This window comes from Sorex araneus, chromosome 2, assembly GCF_027595985.1.
Source record: "Sorex araneus isolate mSorAra2 chromosome 2, mSorAra2.pri, whole genome shotgun sequence".
Lineage (NCBI taxonomy): Eukaryota > Metazoa > Chordata > Mammalia > Eulipotyphla > Soricidae > Sorex > Sorex araneus.
The window spans coordinates 288,750,969-288,767,329 of record NC_073303.1 but is presented as its reverse complement, the minus strand read 5'-3'; the positions used below and the strand labels follow the sequence as shown (position 1 = coordinate 288,767,329).

General features: G+C 36.9%; 1 protein-coding gene across 1 annotated transcript in view; it reads left to right on the top strand.

Annotated features, from left to right (window-relative positions):
* Window positions 1–15,003, top strand: part of TPRG1 (tumor protein p63 regulated 1) — a 136,160-nt gene extending 121,157 nt beyond the window's left edge. Inside the window, exon 5 of the mRNA XM_004603015.2 lies at window positions 14,809–15,003. Within this exon, the coding sequence (XP_004603072.1) occupies window positions 14,809–15,003 (195 nt within the window). The remainder of the gene's footprint in view (window positions 1–14,808) is intronic.
* Window positions 15,004–16,361: the final 1,358 nt, after the last annotated feature.

Sequence of the window (16,361 nt, the reverse complement as noted above, 5' to 3'; positions counted from 1 at the left end):
CAAACTTAAACCTTGATTTTGAGGTTCAGGCTATGAATACTGAGTTTGAAACATCCATATAACATGGTATCGACTTTGTTGTTTGACAGAAATTTAGGTGTGAGTTCAAATGGGAACTCTAGACCAAAGCTGGACCCTTGGGTTGGTAGGTAAAGGTATTTAATAGATGCAATTGCATTGACATTTTAATTTTTATTTATATTTAACTTTCCATGGTGACCTAAAAACAAAAAACAAAAACAAAGGTAAGCAATGTGATCCAAAATACATAATTTCTTTTCTTTTTAGCTTCAGTCACTCTATATCACTCATATATATAGTCACATAGCTTATTTCCAGATATTTTTGCTATTTCTTTTGTTTGTTTATTTAGCCACACTTGGTGTAATTCAGGGTTTACTCTTGGTTCCACACTCATGCTCACTCCTAGTGGGTTTAAGTGGGTTTAGGAGATCCTATTGGGTGCTGGGTATTGAACCCAGGTTGGCCATGTGCAAAGCAAGACCCTATGTGTTGTGATGTCACTCCAGCCCCACATTTCACATTTTCCCCCAACCTTTTCCAATTGTTGTATGCACATACTTTGCAATATGTGTAACATAATTTGTAATAATTTGTAACAATAATTTGTAACAGAAATTATTGCAATAATTTGTAACAGAATTAGTTACAAATTATAAGTTGCAATAATTTGTAACAGAATTACAGAAACAGAAAATAACATTTTACATTTATTTTGTGATACCATAACATAATATGCAATATTATATAATCACCATTCATATTTGCTTACTGAGTTGGCCTCATTTTATAAAATTAATTAATAAAAACTCTGATGTTCAGAATTGCTATCTCCATTTTGAAATGAAGATATACAATGTGATTAAATCAATGAAAAAAAATTTTTTGTTGTTTTATTTTTGGTCCACACTGGTGGTGCTCAGAGATTAATCCTGAATTTGAAGTCAGGTATCACCCCTGACATTCCTCAGGAGACCATATATGGTACTGGGAATAAAATCTGGTCTGGCAGGTACAAGGCAAGTGGTCTATTTGCTGTTCTATCCTTTTCACTCCAGCTGGAGACTGTTTCTCTACTCAAACAAGGAAATGGGCATAAACCTGGAAAGATTTTGTGTGCATTCATATTCATTTACATAATATGATACATAACACATGATGGTTAGACTCAACTATCCTCAGTTGCTTTATCCATTTTACATTTGCAACTGTTATCCTTATTTCCCCTAATTTGACCTTGCTGGGTTCTTGGAGGATGTGAAGTGTTCTTTTGGGAGAGACTAGTAACTGGAACAAAAGCAGGTAAATAATAATGAGTGGATGATGGATGTTCTATAACCTGAATCAAAGTGATACTGACACTAACTTTTTTTTTGTATTTACTCTTTCCTAGAATCTTTCCCCTGATTTTAAGGAAATAATGAAAGTGAACAGTGTTTCACCAATTAAATGTAACTTAAATAATTTAATACATACTGGAATTGAATACTACAAGTTGAATGTTATGTCCATAGTCTAAAATGCAAAAAAGATAAAACCAGTTGATAGAATCACAAGTTAATTTTATAAGATTTCATAAAATGAAATGGGCAGATTAAGAAGATTGCAGGGGTAATAAAATCTGTTGTGGAAGTCAAGGAGTGAACAATTTGATCATCATAGAAGGAGGAAAAATAGTTTATTTTATTTATTTTTATATGGTTTTCTTAATTTTATATACTTTCAAAAAAGCATGAGGAGGTTATTAAAATGGTATAATAGCTCAAAATAATAAGTATTTCAGATTTTGGGGTGAATGAAAGGGGAGGTATTCAGAACCCTTCAACAGAATCCTCTCAATTTGATCAGAGTGGATCAATGATGTGCTTTGTGGATGTGGTTAGTCAATTACATCAGTCTGACAGATCTTTCTTCACATTTTGATGTTGAGTTATCTGGGTTTTGCCATTGAGTTTTCTGGTACCCTGTGCTGATTAAGACCCATTAGGCAGGGGGTACTGGCTTCTATCCAGGGAGACATTCTTTGACCAATCTAGAAGGAATAAGAGCCATAACAGTCTTGGGACCCTCGCAGACTTACCAAACATTACAGATGCTGCACTTGCTAGCATACTGATTAAGAATCACTGAGAATTCTGCCCTATCTCCTACATAGAGCGCAATGCCATCCTTAACCTCTTTTACACGGAAAAAGAGCTTCTTGTTATCTTCTACTTCATACTTAAAGAAGCCAAACATCTTTCGCACACTGCACTGTGGCCCTATGCAAGGACACGATATTGTAGGCTGCAGCCTGTGCATTTTGGCCCAGAACACACAATTAAAACTTGACACCCCCCCTTCCTGTAGAGTATGCCCTTTGTTGGTCATTCCAACTATACCAAATCGAGAGACTTCACCTTTAAACTTCTCTCTCCTCCATGATCTTAATCATTCCGTGGTACTCAGACTGTGTTGGAGCCTTATTCACCAGAGAACTCACTGTAATGAAAAATGGTTTCCTTATCATGATTGGCTGTTTCAAAAAGTCCAAAATCATCCTTTAGAGTTGTCACATCCTCAGTGAATGGTATTACTAAAGAGCCTCATGGAATTGGAGTTATGACCTAAAAGTCACCCTCAAGTTGCAATCTGCTGATCAGGCCTCTGTTTTTCACTAATACTTATCTCAACTTATCTCCTATTTGAGGACAAGTAGAGCCTTTCACATTCTTGGCTTAAAAAGCAATGGGCAGTTTCACCCCCGCAATCATCATTAACAAAAATACCATCCTAAACTTCACTTTCTTTGCTTTTATTTGCTCTAGTAGTTTTAGGATTGAAAGAAAGTGACTTCTTTTTCTACAGTGCCCAGAAAGAAATGATCTGAATGGAAATGGAATGAAACCGTGGCTTTTGAAAAGTTTTTTAGTCCAAATAGCAGAATTTTTTTTGGATAGCAGCATACCAAAAACCACAATAAGCTTGAGTTCTCTGGTGATGTTGTAGCCCAGAACTGTGGGACATGGGACATGTGGTTCATGAGTACAGCTTGTCCAAGGCAAAGGCAATAATGTCAGTGCAGAAACAGTGAACAAGACACACTCAGTGAATGGCATTACTAGAAGCTGAACCTACCATATACTCAGGTAAAATCATTCATCCCTTTTCAGAAAATACACTTTAAGTAAAAAATGTGCTTTGAAAATGGTATATTAAATTTCCTTGGATAAAGAATAGTTCATTTTAGCTAGAGGTTAAAGTGTGCCATGTATATGTGTGTGTGTGTGTGTGTGTGTGTATGTGTGTGTGTGTAAGAGAGGGAAAGAACACAAGCACATGAGCATTGATATGGAAGATAGTATTGGAGGACAGATAGGCTAAAGACGCGTATGAGAACCTGGACCATGTAAATCCCTTTCTTTTTGTGGGCAAGAAGCTTGTACTACCTCCTTTCCTATCTATACTTCCAGAGATATAGAATGGCCATAAATATAATTTCCGGATCTATCTATATTATATCCAGCTGTGTGGCATTTTAAGTGGCTTCCAGTTAGCTATTGGATGTACTTACACTTTATCCCAGAATGCTTTGCTTCAAACTACACCAAGAGGTTGACACTTAATGGCCTGAAGGCTTGGAAAACCTGCTCAGCTGAGGAATGTGAGCCTGCAGGCATGAAACCTGGTCTCTTTACCCAGTGTAAACAGGAAACAAGTGATGGTTGTAATAAGGAAAATTGAGACTCTAGGCAATGAAGTGCTGGCAGACAGCACCTGAAGCTCACCAGAGGCCCAGGCACTCAGCTGTTAAATAATTGCTGTAAAGTCAAAAATATTCAACATCCCTCCCATCGCCACCCCCCACCTCCCACCAACTTTCTCAACCCCCCCAGTAGCACGCACACACACACACAACACACACACACACACACACAACACACACACACACGCTGGTATAACTTATCCTACCTATCCAACACACAGTCCTATGTAACCGGAGTTGTTAAAACTTGACCCTCAGTTTTTGAGACTGGAATAAAAGAAGGAGCCAGAGGTGGGTGTATAAAAGCTTTTAAAGAAAAGTATGTGGCTGTTGGCATTCATATCAGATGACACCGCCTTCCTGTCACACAGAGTGAGTTCAGGTGTTTGAAATGTTCAAGAGCCAGCTAGGGGACTTGGCCTTTTGTCTGCCTCTCCTCCGATCCACTGCTTGTCATTCTGTCTGGCCTCTCCTTTTAGAGGAATCGCAGAAGTCACTGGAAATAAAGTTTGTCTGACTTAATGAAATGCCATGTTGACTGAGTAGGAAATAGTGTCAACTTTTGCTCCGCAGCACAGATTCATGAGGTCACAGAGGATTCTCGTGAAATGAAGCTTGTGATGAGGACTGGTGATGCATAGAGTAATCCTATTTGAGAAACTTATTGATCTATCTATGAAATAGCATCCTGACAATCTGGGGGGGGGGGTGTTGACAATGGAAATGCTGAAATGAATTTCACTTTGACTTTTAGAAAATAATAGTTGGATGATACTATCAGTGATTTATTTGTAATATTTACTGACTATTGACAATAGACTTCTTTTCTATCCTTGAAAATAGATGACTCAGATTTCAGCCTCATTGAATTTCATTTCCCATATCTTTCTTGAAGTACATTAGTGTCTGTGCACACATATAGGGAACTTTTATACAAACTTCTCTATTTGCTAAAGTTTACTTAATCTTTATGGCTTCTCTGTGATTTTAATGCTATTCTTATTCTTATTTATAGAAAAGAGATAATAAAAGTTTCAGAAACTGACTTTCCCACCAACCCTCTGCTAGAGAATACCAAGCTTGTAACACGCTTGTCGTAAGGCACAAAAACATTTTGTTAAGTGAAAGGCTTCAGAAAATAGAACCTATTTGAACTCAAAACCATAAAACTGAATAAAATAGAGAAATTCAAACTGAAATGTTTGAGGGGAACAAGGCAGGTTAGTTGCTCAGCTTCTACCCCTTCTCCTAATTCTATCCCCTCAAACTTAGTTATTTGTTGTCCCACCATTGTTAGTAACAGCACTTACTTTTAAAAACTTTGGTCAAAAGTAGCTTTGTTTAGATAATAAATTCTATGACTATTCAATCATAATAAAATACAGTGTCCTAACGAACATGGTTTGAAAATTACAGTCTTACTTTTCTCTATTCCTTTTGAAGACAGGCGGATGAATCCTTCACTAAATATTATAACTTTACTGCTCACAACCGAATCATTCTATCAAGGAGAACCAAAGGATATTGGGACTTAAACCAGGAGCTTTGAGTCCATAAATTTGTTCAGTTTCTTACTATTTGGTGTCTGACAGATTTCTGAAATAATTGTACCCTCATGTGCATTGCTCTCAATACCTAGTATCTTGTTCAACAAAATTTTGAATTTGCTGATTTCTAGCCCAATCTCTCTATCCTGTCTCAAACTACTAATTTCACTCTGAATACTGCATTTGATTTCTGGGTCAATATTGCTATTAAAGACATTTTAGATATTAATATTTACTTACTATCTGCAATATAATCTCATTATCGGCCAAGATCCACAGACTATAAAACAAAGCTCCCAGAAGAGAGCGATGCAATTTTTCCTGGAGTGTGTGGCTGCATTAGTGGCCTCGCAATCTCTTTGTTTTTCTTTTCCTTTCCTTTTTTCTTCCCTCTTCTTTTCTTTTCTTTTCTTTTCTTTTCTTTTCTTTTCTTTTCTTTTCTTTTCTTTTCTTTTCTTTTCTTTTCTTTTCTTTTCTCTTCTCTTCTCTTCTTTCCTTTTCTTTCCTTTTCTTTTCCTTTCCTTTCCTTTCCTTTCCTTTCCTTTCCTTTCCTTTCCTTTCCTTTCCTTTCCTTTCCTTTCCTTTCCTTTCCTTTCCTTTCCTTTCCTTTCCTTTCCTTTCCTTTCCTTTCCTTTCCTTTCCTTTTCTCTTCTTTGCTTTTCTCTTCTTTGCTTTTCTTTGCTTTTCTCTTCTTTGCTTTTCTTTGCTTTTCTGTGGTACTATTTCCCCCCAGATCCATAATTCAACCATTCCTCATGTTCTTAAATATTTTTGAAGACTATCAAAAATAGGCACTATCATCTTTTGTTTTGACTACTGGACTTCCAGATGGTTTTTCCTGTTTCTGTTCTTCATCCCTATAGCAAATTCTTCACAAACAGACCCATTATTAATATTTCTAAATAAAAGTGGATGCTGAAAGTTACTTTAAAGTCATTTTCATCCTAAGTTGTTTATATGGCCAAAGGTTCTTTATTTCTGGTGCTCTGACTGCTTCTGCAAACCATAGCCTTAAAATTCTTTTCTTTGTTGGGGCTGAAAATATAATAAAATGGATAGTATACTTGCCTTGCACTCAATATAATGGCTATGGTCTCAAACTCAACTAACAAATGAAACAAACAACACTTTTCCTTCTTTCTTGAGTAAAATAAGCTCATAACTACCTCACAGTATTTGCATATCTGTTTTCTCCTGCCGGGAAAACCTATATATACTGTTTGTTTCATAATGAGCATCAAGTTTTACACTCTCGGGGAAACTTGCCCTAGTCTTATATTCTTATGTAAACTTATAAGTCTTATATATATAAACTTGCCCTAGTCTTATATTATTTTTCCCTTTACCATATTTTTTCTTCTTAGCATTTATCATCATGAAATTTGGTCATATCTATTTTTTCTTCATCTTCCATACTACCAGAATATAGACTCTACTAAAACAAAATTCTTGCCTATAAACTCATAATACTTATAACATACCTGAAATATAGTATAGGTCTGCCTTGTCACTATCTTTTGGATGAGTTATATTATTGAATTAAATACAGTGCTAGTACTGAAAAAATAATTTATATACATATATAAAAATAAAATAGCTAAAAATAAAATGGTATTTGGAAGTTAAATAAGAGATAAACTGAAAAATCATATATTACATTTGACATTAAAAACAAAATTTGGCCTAAGAAATTTTAGTCTTATTAGAGATAAAGTCAAAATTAAATAAACACTAAAATTACATTCAGAAAAAGTAATATAAAAAAATCCTTAGAAGAATAATTATAACTGTATTTGAAATGGACAAATACTTTTGTTGTGAAATTTTATATAAAAATAATTCAGTGGAATTAGTTTAGAAAAAGTAGAGAAATTAAAAAAATTAACTGTTTCAATAAAACGTTCTTTAATGAATGCAATTGGCTCTGAGTAATTTTTGTCTGAAAAATATCCTCAATAAAAATTCTTTCCATAGTACTGTGGCACTGTCATCCCACTGTTCATCGATTTGCTCCAGCGGTCACCAGTAATGTCTCCACTGTGAGACTTGTTGTTACTATTTTTGGCATATCTTATATGCCCTGGGAAACTTGCCAGCTTTGCCATGTGGGTGGGATACTCTTGGTTTCGGGGTTCTCTGAGGGCAATGGAGGTATCCAATGGGAGTCAGCATGCAAGGCAAACGCCCTACCTTCTGTGCTATCGCTCCAGTCCCTGAAAAAAAATTCTTATTAAATTTATTATTTAATAGAGATTGTAAATTTTAAATGCAAAAAAGAAAAAAGTAACAATTTCCTACATCTCTTATTTTAATCTTTCTCCTAAGTCAATATAAGACGAATGATTTAGAGGAGATAATATTTTGACCTGTCTTTTAGTCTAGGTTATAGAAAACCAGTGCTATTTAAATTTTAGAATGATATTTTACCTATAGAAAAAAGTGTAAAAATAGTAAAGTTTCTATAAACCTGTCATTCAAACTATTCTAACAACTTTCATACCTGTAAAATAGTTATTAAAACTGGAAATTAGGCTGTGGTACAACGATAATAATGAAACTGTAAAACTTATTTGAATTTCACCTGCTTTCATTTTTTTCTAATGTTTGCTTCAAGTACCCAAATTAGAATTTAATTTATTATTATTTTTTTTTTTTGCTTTTTGGGTCACACCCGGTGATGCGCAGGGGTTACTCCTGGCTCTGCACTCAGGAATTACTCCTGGCAGTGCTCAGGGGACCATATGGGATGCCTCTGCACTCAAGAATTACTCCTGGCGGTGCTCAGGGGACCATATGGGATGCTGGGGATCAAACCCGGGTCGGCCGCGTGCAAGACAAACGACCTACCTGCTGTGCTATCGCTCCAGCCCCAGAATTTAATTTTATATTTGAGTTATGTATGATGAGTTTTCCTCCAAATTGCAAGTTTTTCAATTTTTTCTTTATTTTCAAGACCTTAGTACTTTTCCAATTCAGAAAATTCAATTGCCTATAAGGCAAATGCTCTACTTCTGAGTTCCTTTTAGGATATCAATATTTTTGTTTATTTTGTTCTGGGGTCATAATCAGCTGTGTTCAGGTCTTACTCTTATTTTTGTGCCCATGCATCAGTCCTGGATGTGTTAACTGGAATGTACATTGTGCTGGAGATAGAACCAGAGTCAATACACCAGGCATGTATATTAACTACTGTGCCATCTCTCAGGCCCCAGAATTCAGTGATTCTGATGAACACTGTTCAGGTACTTTGTCATATGGATTTCAACTTGTCTTTGCTTAATTTCTCTCACAATTTGAATGATGAGTGTTTTTTTTTTCCTGGCACATAAATAATGTGTGGCCTTCCTTACACGGCACCATAGCATGAGCTGTGATGCCTACATGTCTTAATACTCATGAAATTAATCTTGTATCCTGCTTATAGTGGTGTTTGTTTAATTCTTTCTATGGAACATTAGTGTTTTCCCTTTATGTCTAGTATTTTGGGGAAGATTCACAATACTTTATGTTCAACCCATTGTTTTTGAAATAACGGATTTGACTCAAGTGGTTGTGTCTTATGTATTTGAGGCCATGGTTTAGTCCACAGCATTGTAGAGCCCTTAGCCCTGAGAAGTTCCTGGTGTCCAGTGACCATGAACAAGCAGTGAATGTATCCAACCCTTAGGACTTATAACAGTGCCTATCACTGCAAAAGAAGTTAGAGTATTTCAATAGAATTAAATATATCTTTTAAAATCCAGAGGCAATTACTTTTAAATAATACAGCACCAGGGTGTAAAGCATATAGATGGCCTGTATTAGGCCCTGCCCCAGGTTCTGCAAAAAAAATGCTTTGTATCACCATTTTGAAAAGAGCTTTCTTAGCCAAAGTATAGCTGAGAGGCAGATACATTGACTTTCAAGTGCAAGGCTACACATTCAATTCCTGGCACCATTTCAACCTGCATAGAAGAGCATCATTGGTGATCTGATATTTGGGGTTCTTGGTGCCTCAACAAAGTGTGACCCCTCACACAACCAAGCACAAAATATAACTTATGCTTAAATGTGTCACTCCTGGTGAACATGGTAACTAAGAACATTGTAAGCATTATAGATAGTTATGCAGCACTTGCAATCTTCCTGCAAGCGTTGAAACGAAAACACCACAAACACCACAACTTTGCAAGGACTTACTACAACCACCAAAACTAAGTACATGACTTCTGGTGAGCCTCACAGCCAAGTGTGAGAGCTCCCAAACCCAGATCGTGCAACTGCTGGTCATTATAACAACAAAAATATAAGGAAAGATGAATTAGTTGTACTTTAATGTGCTTCTGCAGGTATGAAATTAAAGAGAATAACACTACAGAATCGAAAGCTTTTTCTGCTCTAAAAATACAGATATTATGGATTACAAAATGGGTTTACTAATTCACTCAAATTCAACAACATTCTGATGTGGTGGTTGGTATTTACCTAACATGATGTCCCCACTTTTGCATGTTCTCAGATATGGTAAGGAGAAAATGTTGAATTCCAAATCTTGGTCTTACCTTTATAGTGACAGGGTTTTGGGGTAACATTGTTATCCAAAACAAAGGTAGATAAAATTTTAGGTAACGGGCTGGAATTTGTAAGCTTTACAATCACTTATGACCTAATGATTCCATGATTTTAAAAGACAATGATTAGGGACCCTCTGCTCCTAAAGACTTTGATTCCAGAAGTCTTCTAACCCATTTTGGCATCCAGAGCGGCTTCTTACAGCAATGTACTGGGACTGTGAGCTGGGCTACAACTGCGCGCTGCCCGGGGATGGATTTTTCCTCTCCACCCTGTTTTTCTGCATGGAAAATGGCGGCGGCAGCAATATCCACGTGGCGAGAGCCACCTTCTAAGACTCCTAACCCAGAGGTATACGGTTTTTACAGTTTGGGGCTCATAGGCAATCATGGGAAGTGGGTGTTACCGGCATGCCCTCGGCCCAGATAAATCCGGAGCTGCAGAGCGCAAAACGGACCCTCTGCTCCTAAAAACTTTGATTCCAGAGATCTTCTAACCCATTTTGGCATCCAGAGCAGCTTCTTAGTGTGTTCCTTTTTATTTTTTTATTTTTATTTTTATTTTATTAAATTTTATTTTATCACCATGTGGAAAGTTACAAAGTTCTCAGGTTTATGTCTCAGTTATACCGTATTCAAACACCATCCCTTCACCAGAGCCCATATTCCACCACCAAAATCCCCGGTATACCCCGAGCCCCCCACCCCAACTGTATAACTGATGAATTTTACTTCATTTTCTCTTCACCTTGATTACGTTCCATATTTCAACACAAAACTCACTATTGTTGTGGGAGTTATAGCCCCAAACAAGATAACCCTATTAAGGAAGCATTTGATAATTAGTTTTCCATTAAAAGATTATATGTTTTCAGGTTTTAGAAAAGGTCGTGCGGCCGTGTTAGCGGATGTGTCCCAGTCCCGAATCCCGGAGCCGTGTTAGTTGCTGCTCAGTGTCGCCAGGGCTCCATCTGGAGAAGGTGTGCCAGCTGTACCTCCTTGTCTGGATCCCTGGTGTTGCTGACCCGGTTTCGAGACCGGAGCATTTCTCTGGCCACGTTGCTCACCAGACTGCCTGGCTGCTTCTCTGTTGATTGTGGCAAGATGGCGCCGAGGGTGGGTCGAGGGCGTGACTTCCGGCGGCGGGACCTCTTGGAGTTTGGGCTGGCGCCGCCCCACTCCAGTGCCCCCCCGCGGCTCAGATGTGTCCCAGTTCCAAATCCCGGAGCCATGTTAGTTGCTGCTCAGTGTCGCCAGGGCTCCATCTGGAGAAGGTGTGCAGGCTGCACCTCCTCCTTCCGGCTCCCCGGTGTTGTTGGCCCCAATTTGGGTCCGGAGCATTTTCCGGGCCGCATTGCTCACCAGAATGCCTGGCCGCTTCTCTGTTGATTGTTGTGTGTGTTCCTTTTTAGCAGGTCTGACTTTGGGGGGAAACTTCAAACAATAACAGTGATTTTTTTGTTGAAATATTGAAGGTAATCAAAGTAGCAGGCATTTCTCTAGACTGTGAACTAAGCCATAGCCCCACACCGGCCGAAAAGAGGAAATATTCCTCTTTCCCGGTTGTTTCCCATTTTTAGGGAGAAACGTGGCATGGCATCCACCATACTATGAGGCGCGGGAAGGGGGTATGAGATAAAAAAAAAAAAAAGGAAAGGGGAAAAAAGAGTTCTGTACCTGGAGCAGTGGGACTACATATCTCTTCATTCTAAGCAATGGAAAACTAATTATCAAATGCTTCCTTGGAAGTAGGGCTGTCTTTCTTGGGGGGAAACTCCAACAACAATAATGAGTTTTGTGTTGACATATAGAATGTAATCAAGGTAAAGAGAAAATGAAGTGAAATTCATCAGTTATGCAGTTAGGGGTGGGGAGGCGGGGGCCGGAGGTATACTGGGGTTTTTGGTGGTGGGATATGGGCACTGGTGAAGGGATGGGTGTTTGAATATTGCATAACTGAGACATAAGCCTGAAAACTTTGCAACTTTCCACATGGTGATTCAATAAGAAAAATTAAAAAAAAACAACACAATGATTACATGCCTGTTATTAACTTGTTCTCTCCTTTATGCTTTTATCTTTTGGAAGTAGAAGAATGAACATGAGTTTATTCTTATATTACCCAATCAATTAAAGCCCTAATGGATTTTACTGAAAGGGAAAATATCCTTCCTTCCTCCCTGACTATATCACCATGGTTTGTTCATTCAGTAGTACCAATATTTAGAACACATCTAAGGCTACAGAGAGAACTTGAAAGTAAAAGCAAGAGGTTCTCTGTCTTTGTCATTGTAGATATAAAGCCATGGATAATATGCAAATCTGATTTGTCTTGTCAGAACTTTTAGCTTACCGATGTGAGTCTTTTATAAAAATTTAATGTTTTCATATTATCCAATTATTTTTAAAGAAGAATAGAGGGAACTACTTTAGTTTATTTTAAAAGCTAACGTTGGTTCTCTGAATTCTCTTCTTTTTGGGTGTCAACTGTAATAACCCAGGTTATCCTAGTTTGAGCAAAAGAAGTATTGTTTTCCTTTAATTTAAAGTATATATATGGATATGCTAGCAAACTCAATGTGATTTTATCATCAACCTTTATATTTTTATCTTTGGTATTATATAAAGACCATAGAACTAATGTATCTTATCAAAAGAGAAAATTCGGTTTGTAACTAGGAATTGAATTTACAGTATCACATGGCTAGTACGTTGTAGATGTTTCATTTATATGCTTATTTTTGTAGGAGAGCAGATAGCACTTAAATGTTGGAGTTTTTTTCAGTTAGACTTTTATTCTTACTGACAAGGAAAATTAGGCTGAAAATGGAGACCTGCTTTGATCAGTTTTGCATAAAATAGGAATCCAATAAAAACTTATATCACAATTTGATTATAGCAAAAGACAGATTATTTCTTGAATGATTACTTTTGTGCTGTTCCTTTAAAACAAGGGTTTTTTTCATAGACAAATGGGAGGAATAATGATAATTTTATGGAGAATGCTTAGTAATTTGAACTGATCTTGGGATATAACTGTCAGTCTTAATTTAGTCTTAATGTAGATCAGTTGCTTAGGAAAAAAAAGTTTGATCTCATGGTGGGAGGCTCTTATTCCTAATATTATTTTTAGACCCAATTGAAAAAGTGAAGTAAATGTAAGTCATTTATCCTCTATGGCCCTTAGTTGTTTTTATCTTCAATTTATACATTTTTAACTACTGTTTAGGTAATAGAATTATAATAATTTTCAAGTTTATGAAATTGACGTACAGTTACTACAAACCCTACTACTAGAGTACTCATAAACCTTCCACCCCAGCCATAGTTTCTGAGGTGAATGATGATTATCTTTTTTGCTTACCTGGCATATTTTATTAATATGAGATAATGGGTTTAAAAGGGCTTATTGGAAATAAAATATATAAGTTTCCTGATTCATTTTATTGTTTATCCCTTTTTAAATCTCAGAATTACCCTTCTCTTTTGATGTTAAGCATAGTAACAAAATTTATTTTGGCTTGACCAAAAAGAGGATATTCCTCCCCCTCTTTTAACTTAAAAGTGCAGTTGGCTGATGTAGTAATTCACATACCTTTGTTAGAAGGGTGTCTTCCTCCTCTTCTTTCACTTTTGTTGGCCTCATTCTCAGTCAAATTATCACTGTGTGTGGCAAAATGCCATAAATACCTCTAGGCTTGTGTTTTATCACTTTTTGCAGCCGCAGTGATCATGCAGACATATCTGAGTCAAACTATGACCAGAGAAATAAATTCTTCTCATAATTAGTCTAAAATCTCATCACTTAAGCTAATTGTATGAAAAAAATAGAACGTTTTTTTACAAAGAGAAAATCAAGATACTCTAATTAGAAAAGTATCTCAAAAGTATCAAAAAGGATGGGTAGGAAAAAATAAAACAAAACAGGAAAAGTAAACAGCTATCAACTTGGTCCCCACAAATCCTTTTCATATTTTTAAAAATTTTGTATTAAATTTAATTAATTAATTAATTAATTTAATTTTTTATTAGTGAATCACCCTGAGGTACAGCTACAAATTTATGAACTTTCGTGTTTGCATTTTAGTCATACAGTGATCACTTACCCATCCCTCCACCAGTGCCCATTCCTCCACCAGTATTCCCAGTATCCCTCCAGCCACCCCCACCCCATCCCTCACCACCTCACCCTGCCTTTGAGGCAGGGCATTCCTTTTCATATCTTGAAATCCTATTGAATCCAAGGATGGCTTTGAGATGCTGTCTTTTGAGGGAGGAGGTGTTGGACAATACCCAGTGTTGAGGCCTTACTGCTGACTCTGCACTCAGGTATGACTTCTGACAGTGCTAAAGGAACCATAGTTGATGTCAGGGGCCAAATTGGGGTCTTTCATGTGCAAGACAAGCTCTTTAACCCCTCTAAGCATCTAAAACCCTCCCAAGACCCTTCAACCTTCCTTAAAACACATTCCTGATCCTCTAAACATGTGATTTTCCCTGTTTAATGTTCCACTAATATTTTGTACTTTTTGTTTTTTATTTTTGTAAATTTTGTGTAATGATTGCAAGCCAATTTCTTAGACTGTTGCAATTTCCTCCCTTTTCAAGATGAACTCTATAATGTGCCTTTAAATCTTCAATAGCACCTAACAGGGATCTTACTCAAAATCAACTATCAGCAAATATTTGTTAACTTGACTTCTCAATGTTGTGAAAATTATGAAAATAAAACAAGGTTAGACAAATAACTAAGTATATAATTGTTAACTGATTCATCAAGACTGGTCAGAAATGATGTTAAGAGTTATGAGAAATCATTTCTATTTGAGAAGAGTAAGTCTAGTCCCAAAAGACGGGTCCGAATTTTTGCAGTCTGTCTTGGAAGGGAGGGATTTGGACTTCTTCTGCACCCACTGACACTGTGCCCTCTCCTTTTCTTCTTCAGTTGGCTGGACTCACATCTAAACTTGTTCCAGCTATCCAGAATGCTCAAAAGAACTCACCTGAATCTGGAAGAGAAAAGGAGTTGTTGGTGCTGACTGAACCCATTTTGATTGAGACCTATACTGGACTGATGTCATTCATTGGAAACCGCAACAAGCTTGGCTATTCCCTTGCCCGTGGGAGTATTGGTTTTTGAGAGTCTGGTATATAAGAATGTTTTGACTGTCATAATTTGAGGTTCTGTCTTAATTCACCATGTTTTAGAAGAAAACAATTACGTATAGGGACTGGAGAGATAGTAAAGTAGCTAGGGTGGTTGCCTCATATCTGGACGACCCAGGTTCAATCACTGTATCTCATATTGTCCCTGAAACTGGCAGGTGTGATTCCTGAGTGCAGAGACCACCTCCCCTCCCGCAAAAGAAAACACCCAGTTGCTTTTAAATAGTCATGCATTTTTAAATATATATATTTGGTATCAAGAAATCTGAAAACCTTGGTTAGAATGATGACATATATCAAACTGCATATATGAGAAATAAAATGTCATGAAAACTAAAATAAATGTTGAAAATCACATAAAAGAGTGTAATTGGATGAACATCTCTGTTCATAACATCGGCACATCCTCAGTGTTTTGTCTCCTTCCTATAAATGCAGGTATTTTCCAGGTCTTCATCTGATCCTTATTGCCCATCTTTTTTGTTGCTTTAGGGTCTCACTGTAGTATTTTAGTTATCTTTATTTTTTAATGTGATGACTTCCAATTTCAGATTTTCCCCTGTTATATCTTTCAAGAGATTCAATTCTATTCTGTATTTTCTCTGCAAATTACCTCTGTGATTCCAGGGGCCACTCACATCCACCAACTTCAAAATCATGAACTCCTCTGTGACAGACATTTTCATGTTCTCGTTAAAGATCCCTAAAATGATCAATTTTAATTTCCCTAAAATGCACCCGGGTTGGACGCGTGCAAGGCAAATGTCCTACCTGCTGTGCAATTGCTCCAGTCCAATATATTTTGAAATGTATTTTGAAATTCCTTTTTAAATGCATATAATAGTTGTCTGCTTGGGTTGAGATAACAAAATAGCACATATTAGGTAAAACATAAATAATAGGATTTTTCTCAGAGCAATGGAATTTGATAATTCTGTGAGAAGCTTTGGATCCTAGTCAATATTTAGAGGTATGTTTTCAAAGCCTTTTCACTAACTTATTGTATTTCTTATGCTCTGCTTTCTTAGTTCCTCTCATTTCTTGACTTCTCTGATTTCAAACAACTCAGGATATCTGTTCTTTCTATGCATGTATGTGGAATGGGGAAGCACGACTCTCAAAAAGTGCTCGAAAGACCTGGGGACAATGCTCCCTTCAACATTCTGCCAAGAGGGCATGCATTCCAATGGCTACATAGGTGATGGGGAATTGCCTGGTGCAGCCATGCTGGGAGTTATCAAAGAGCATGAAAGGTTACGGGGTTAAAGGGTTTGAGCTTGTTGTTGACTTTTATTAATTTATTCTCCGGCTTCTCTCATTTGTTCATTTGTT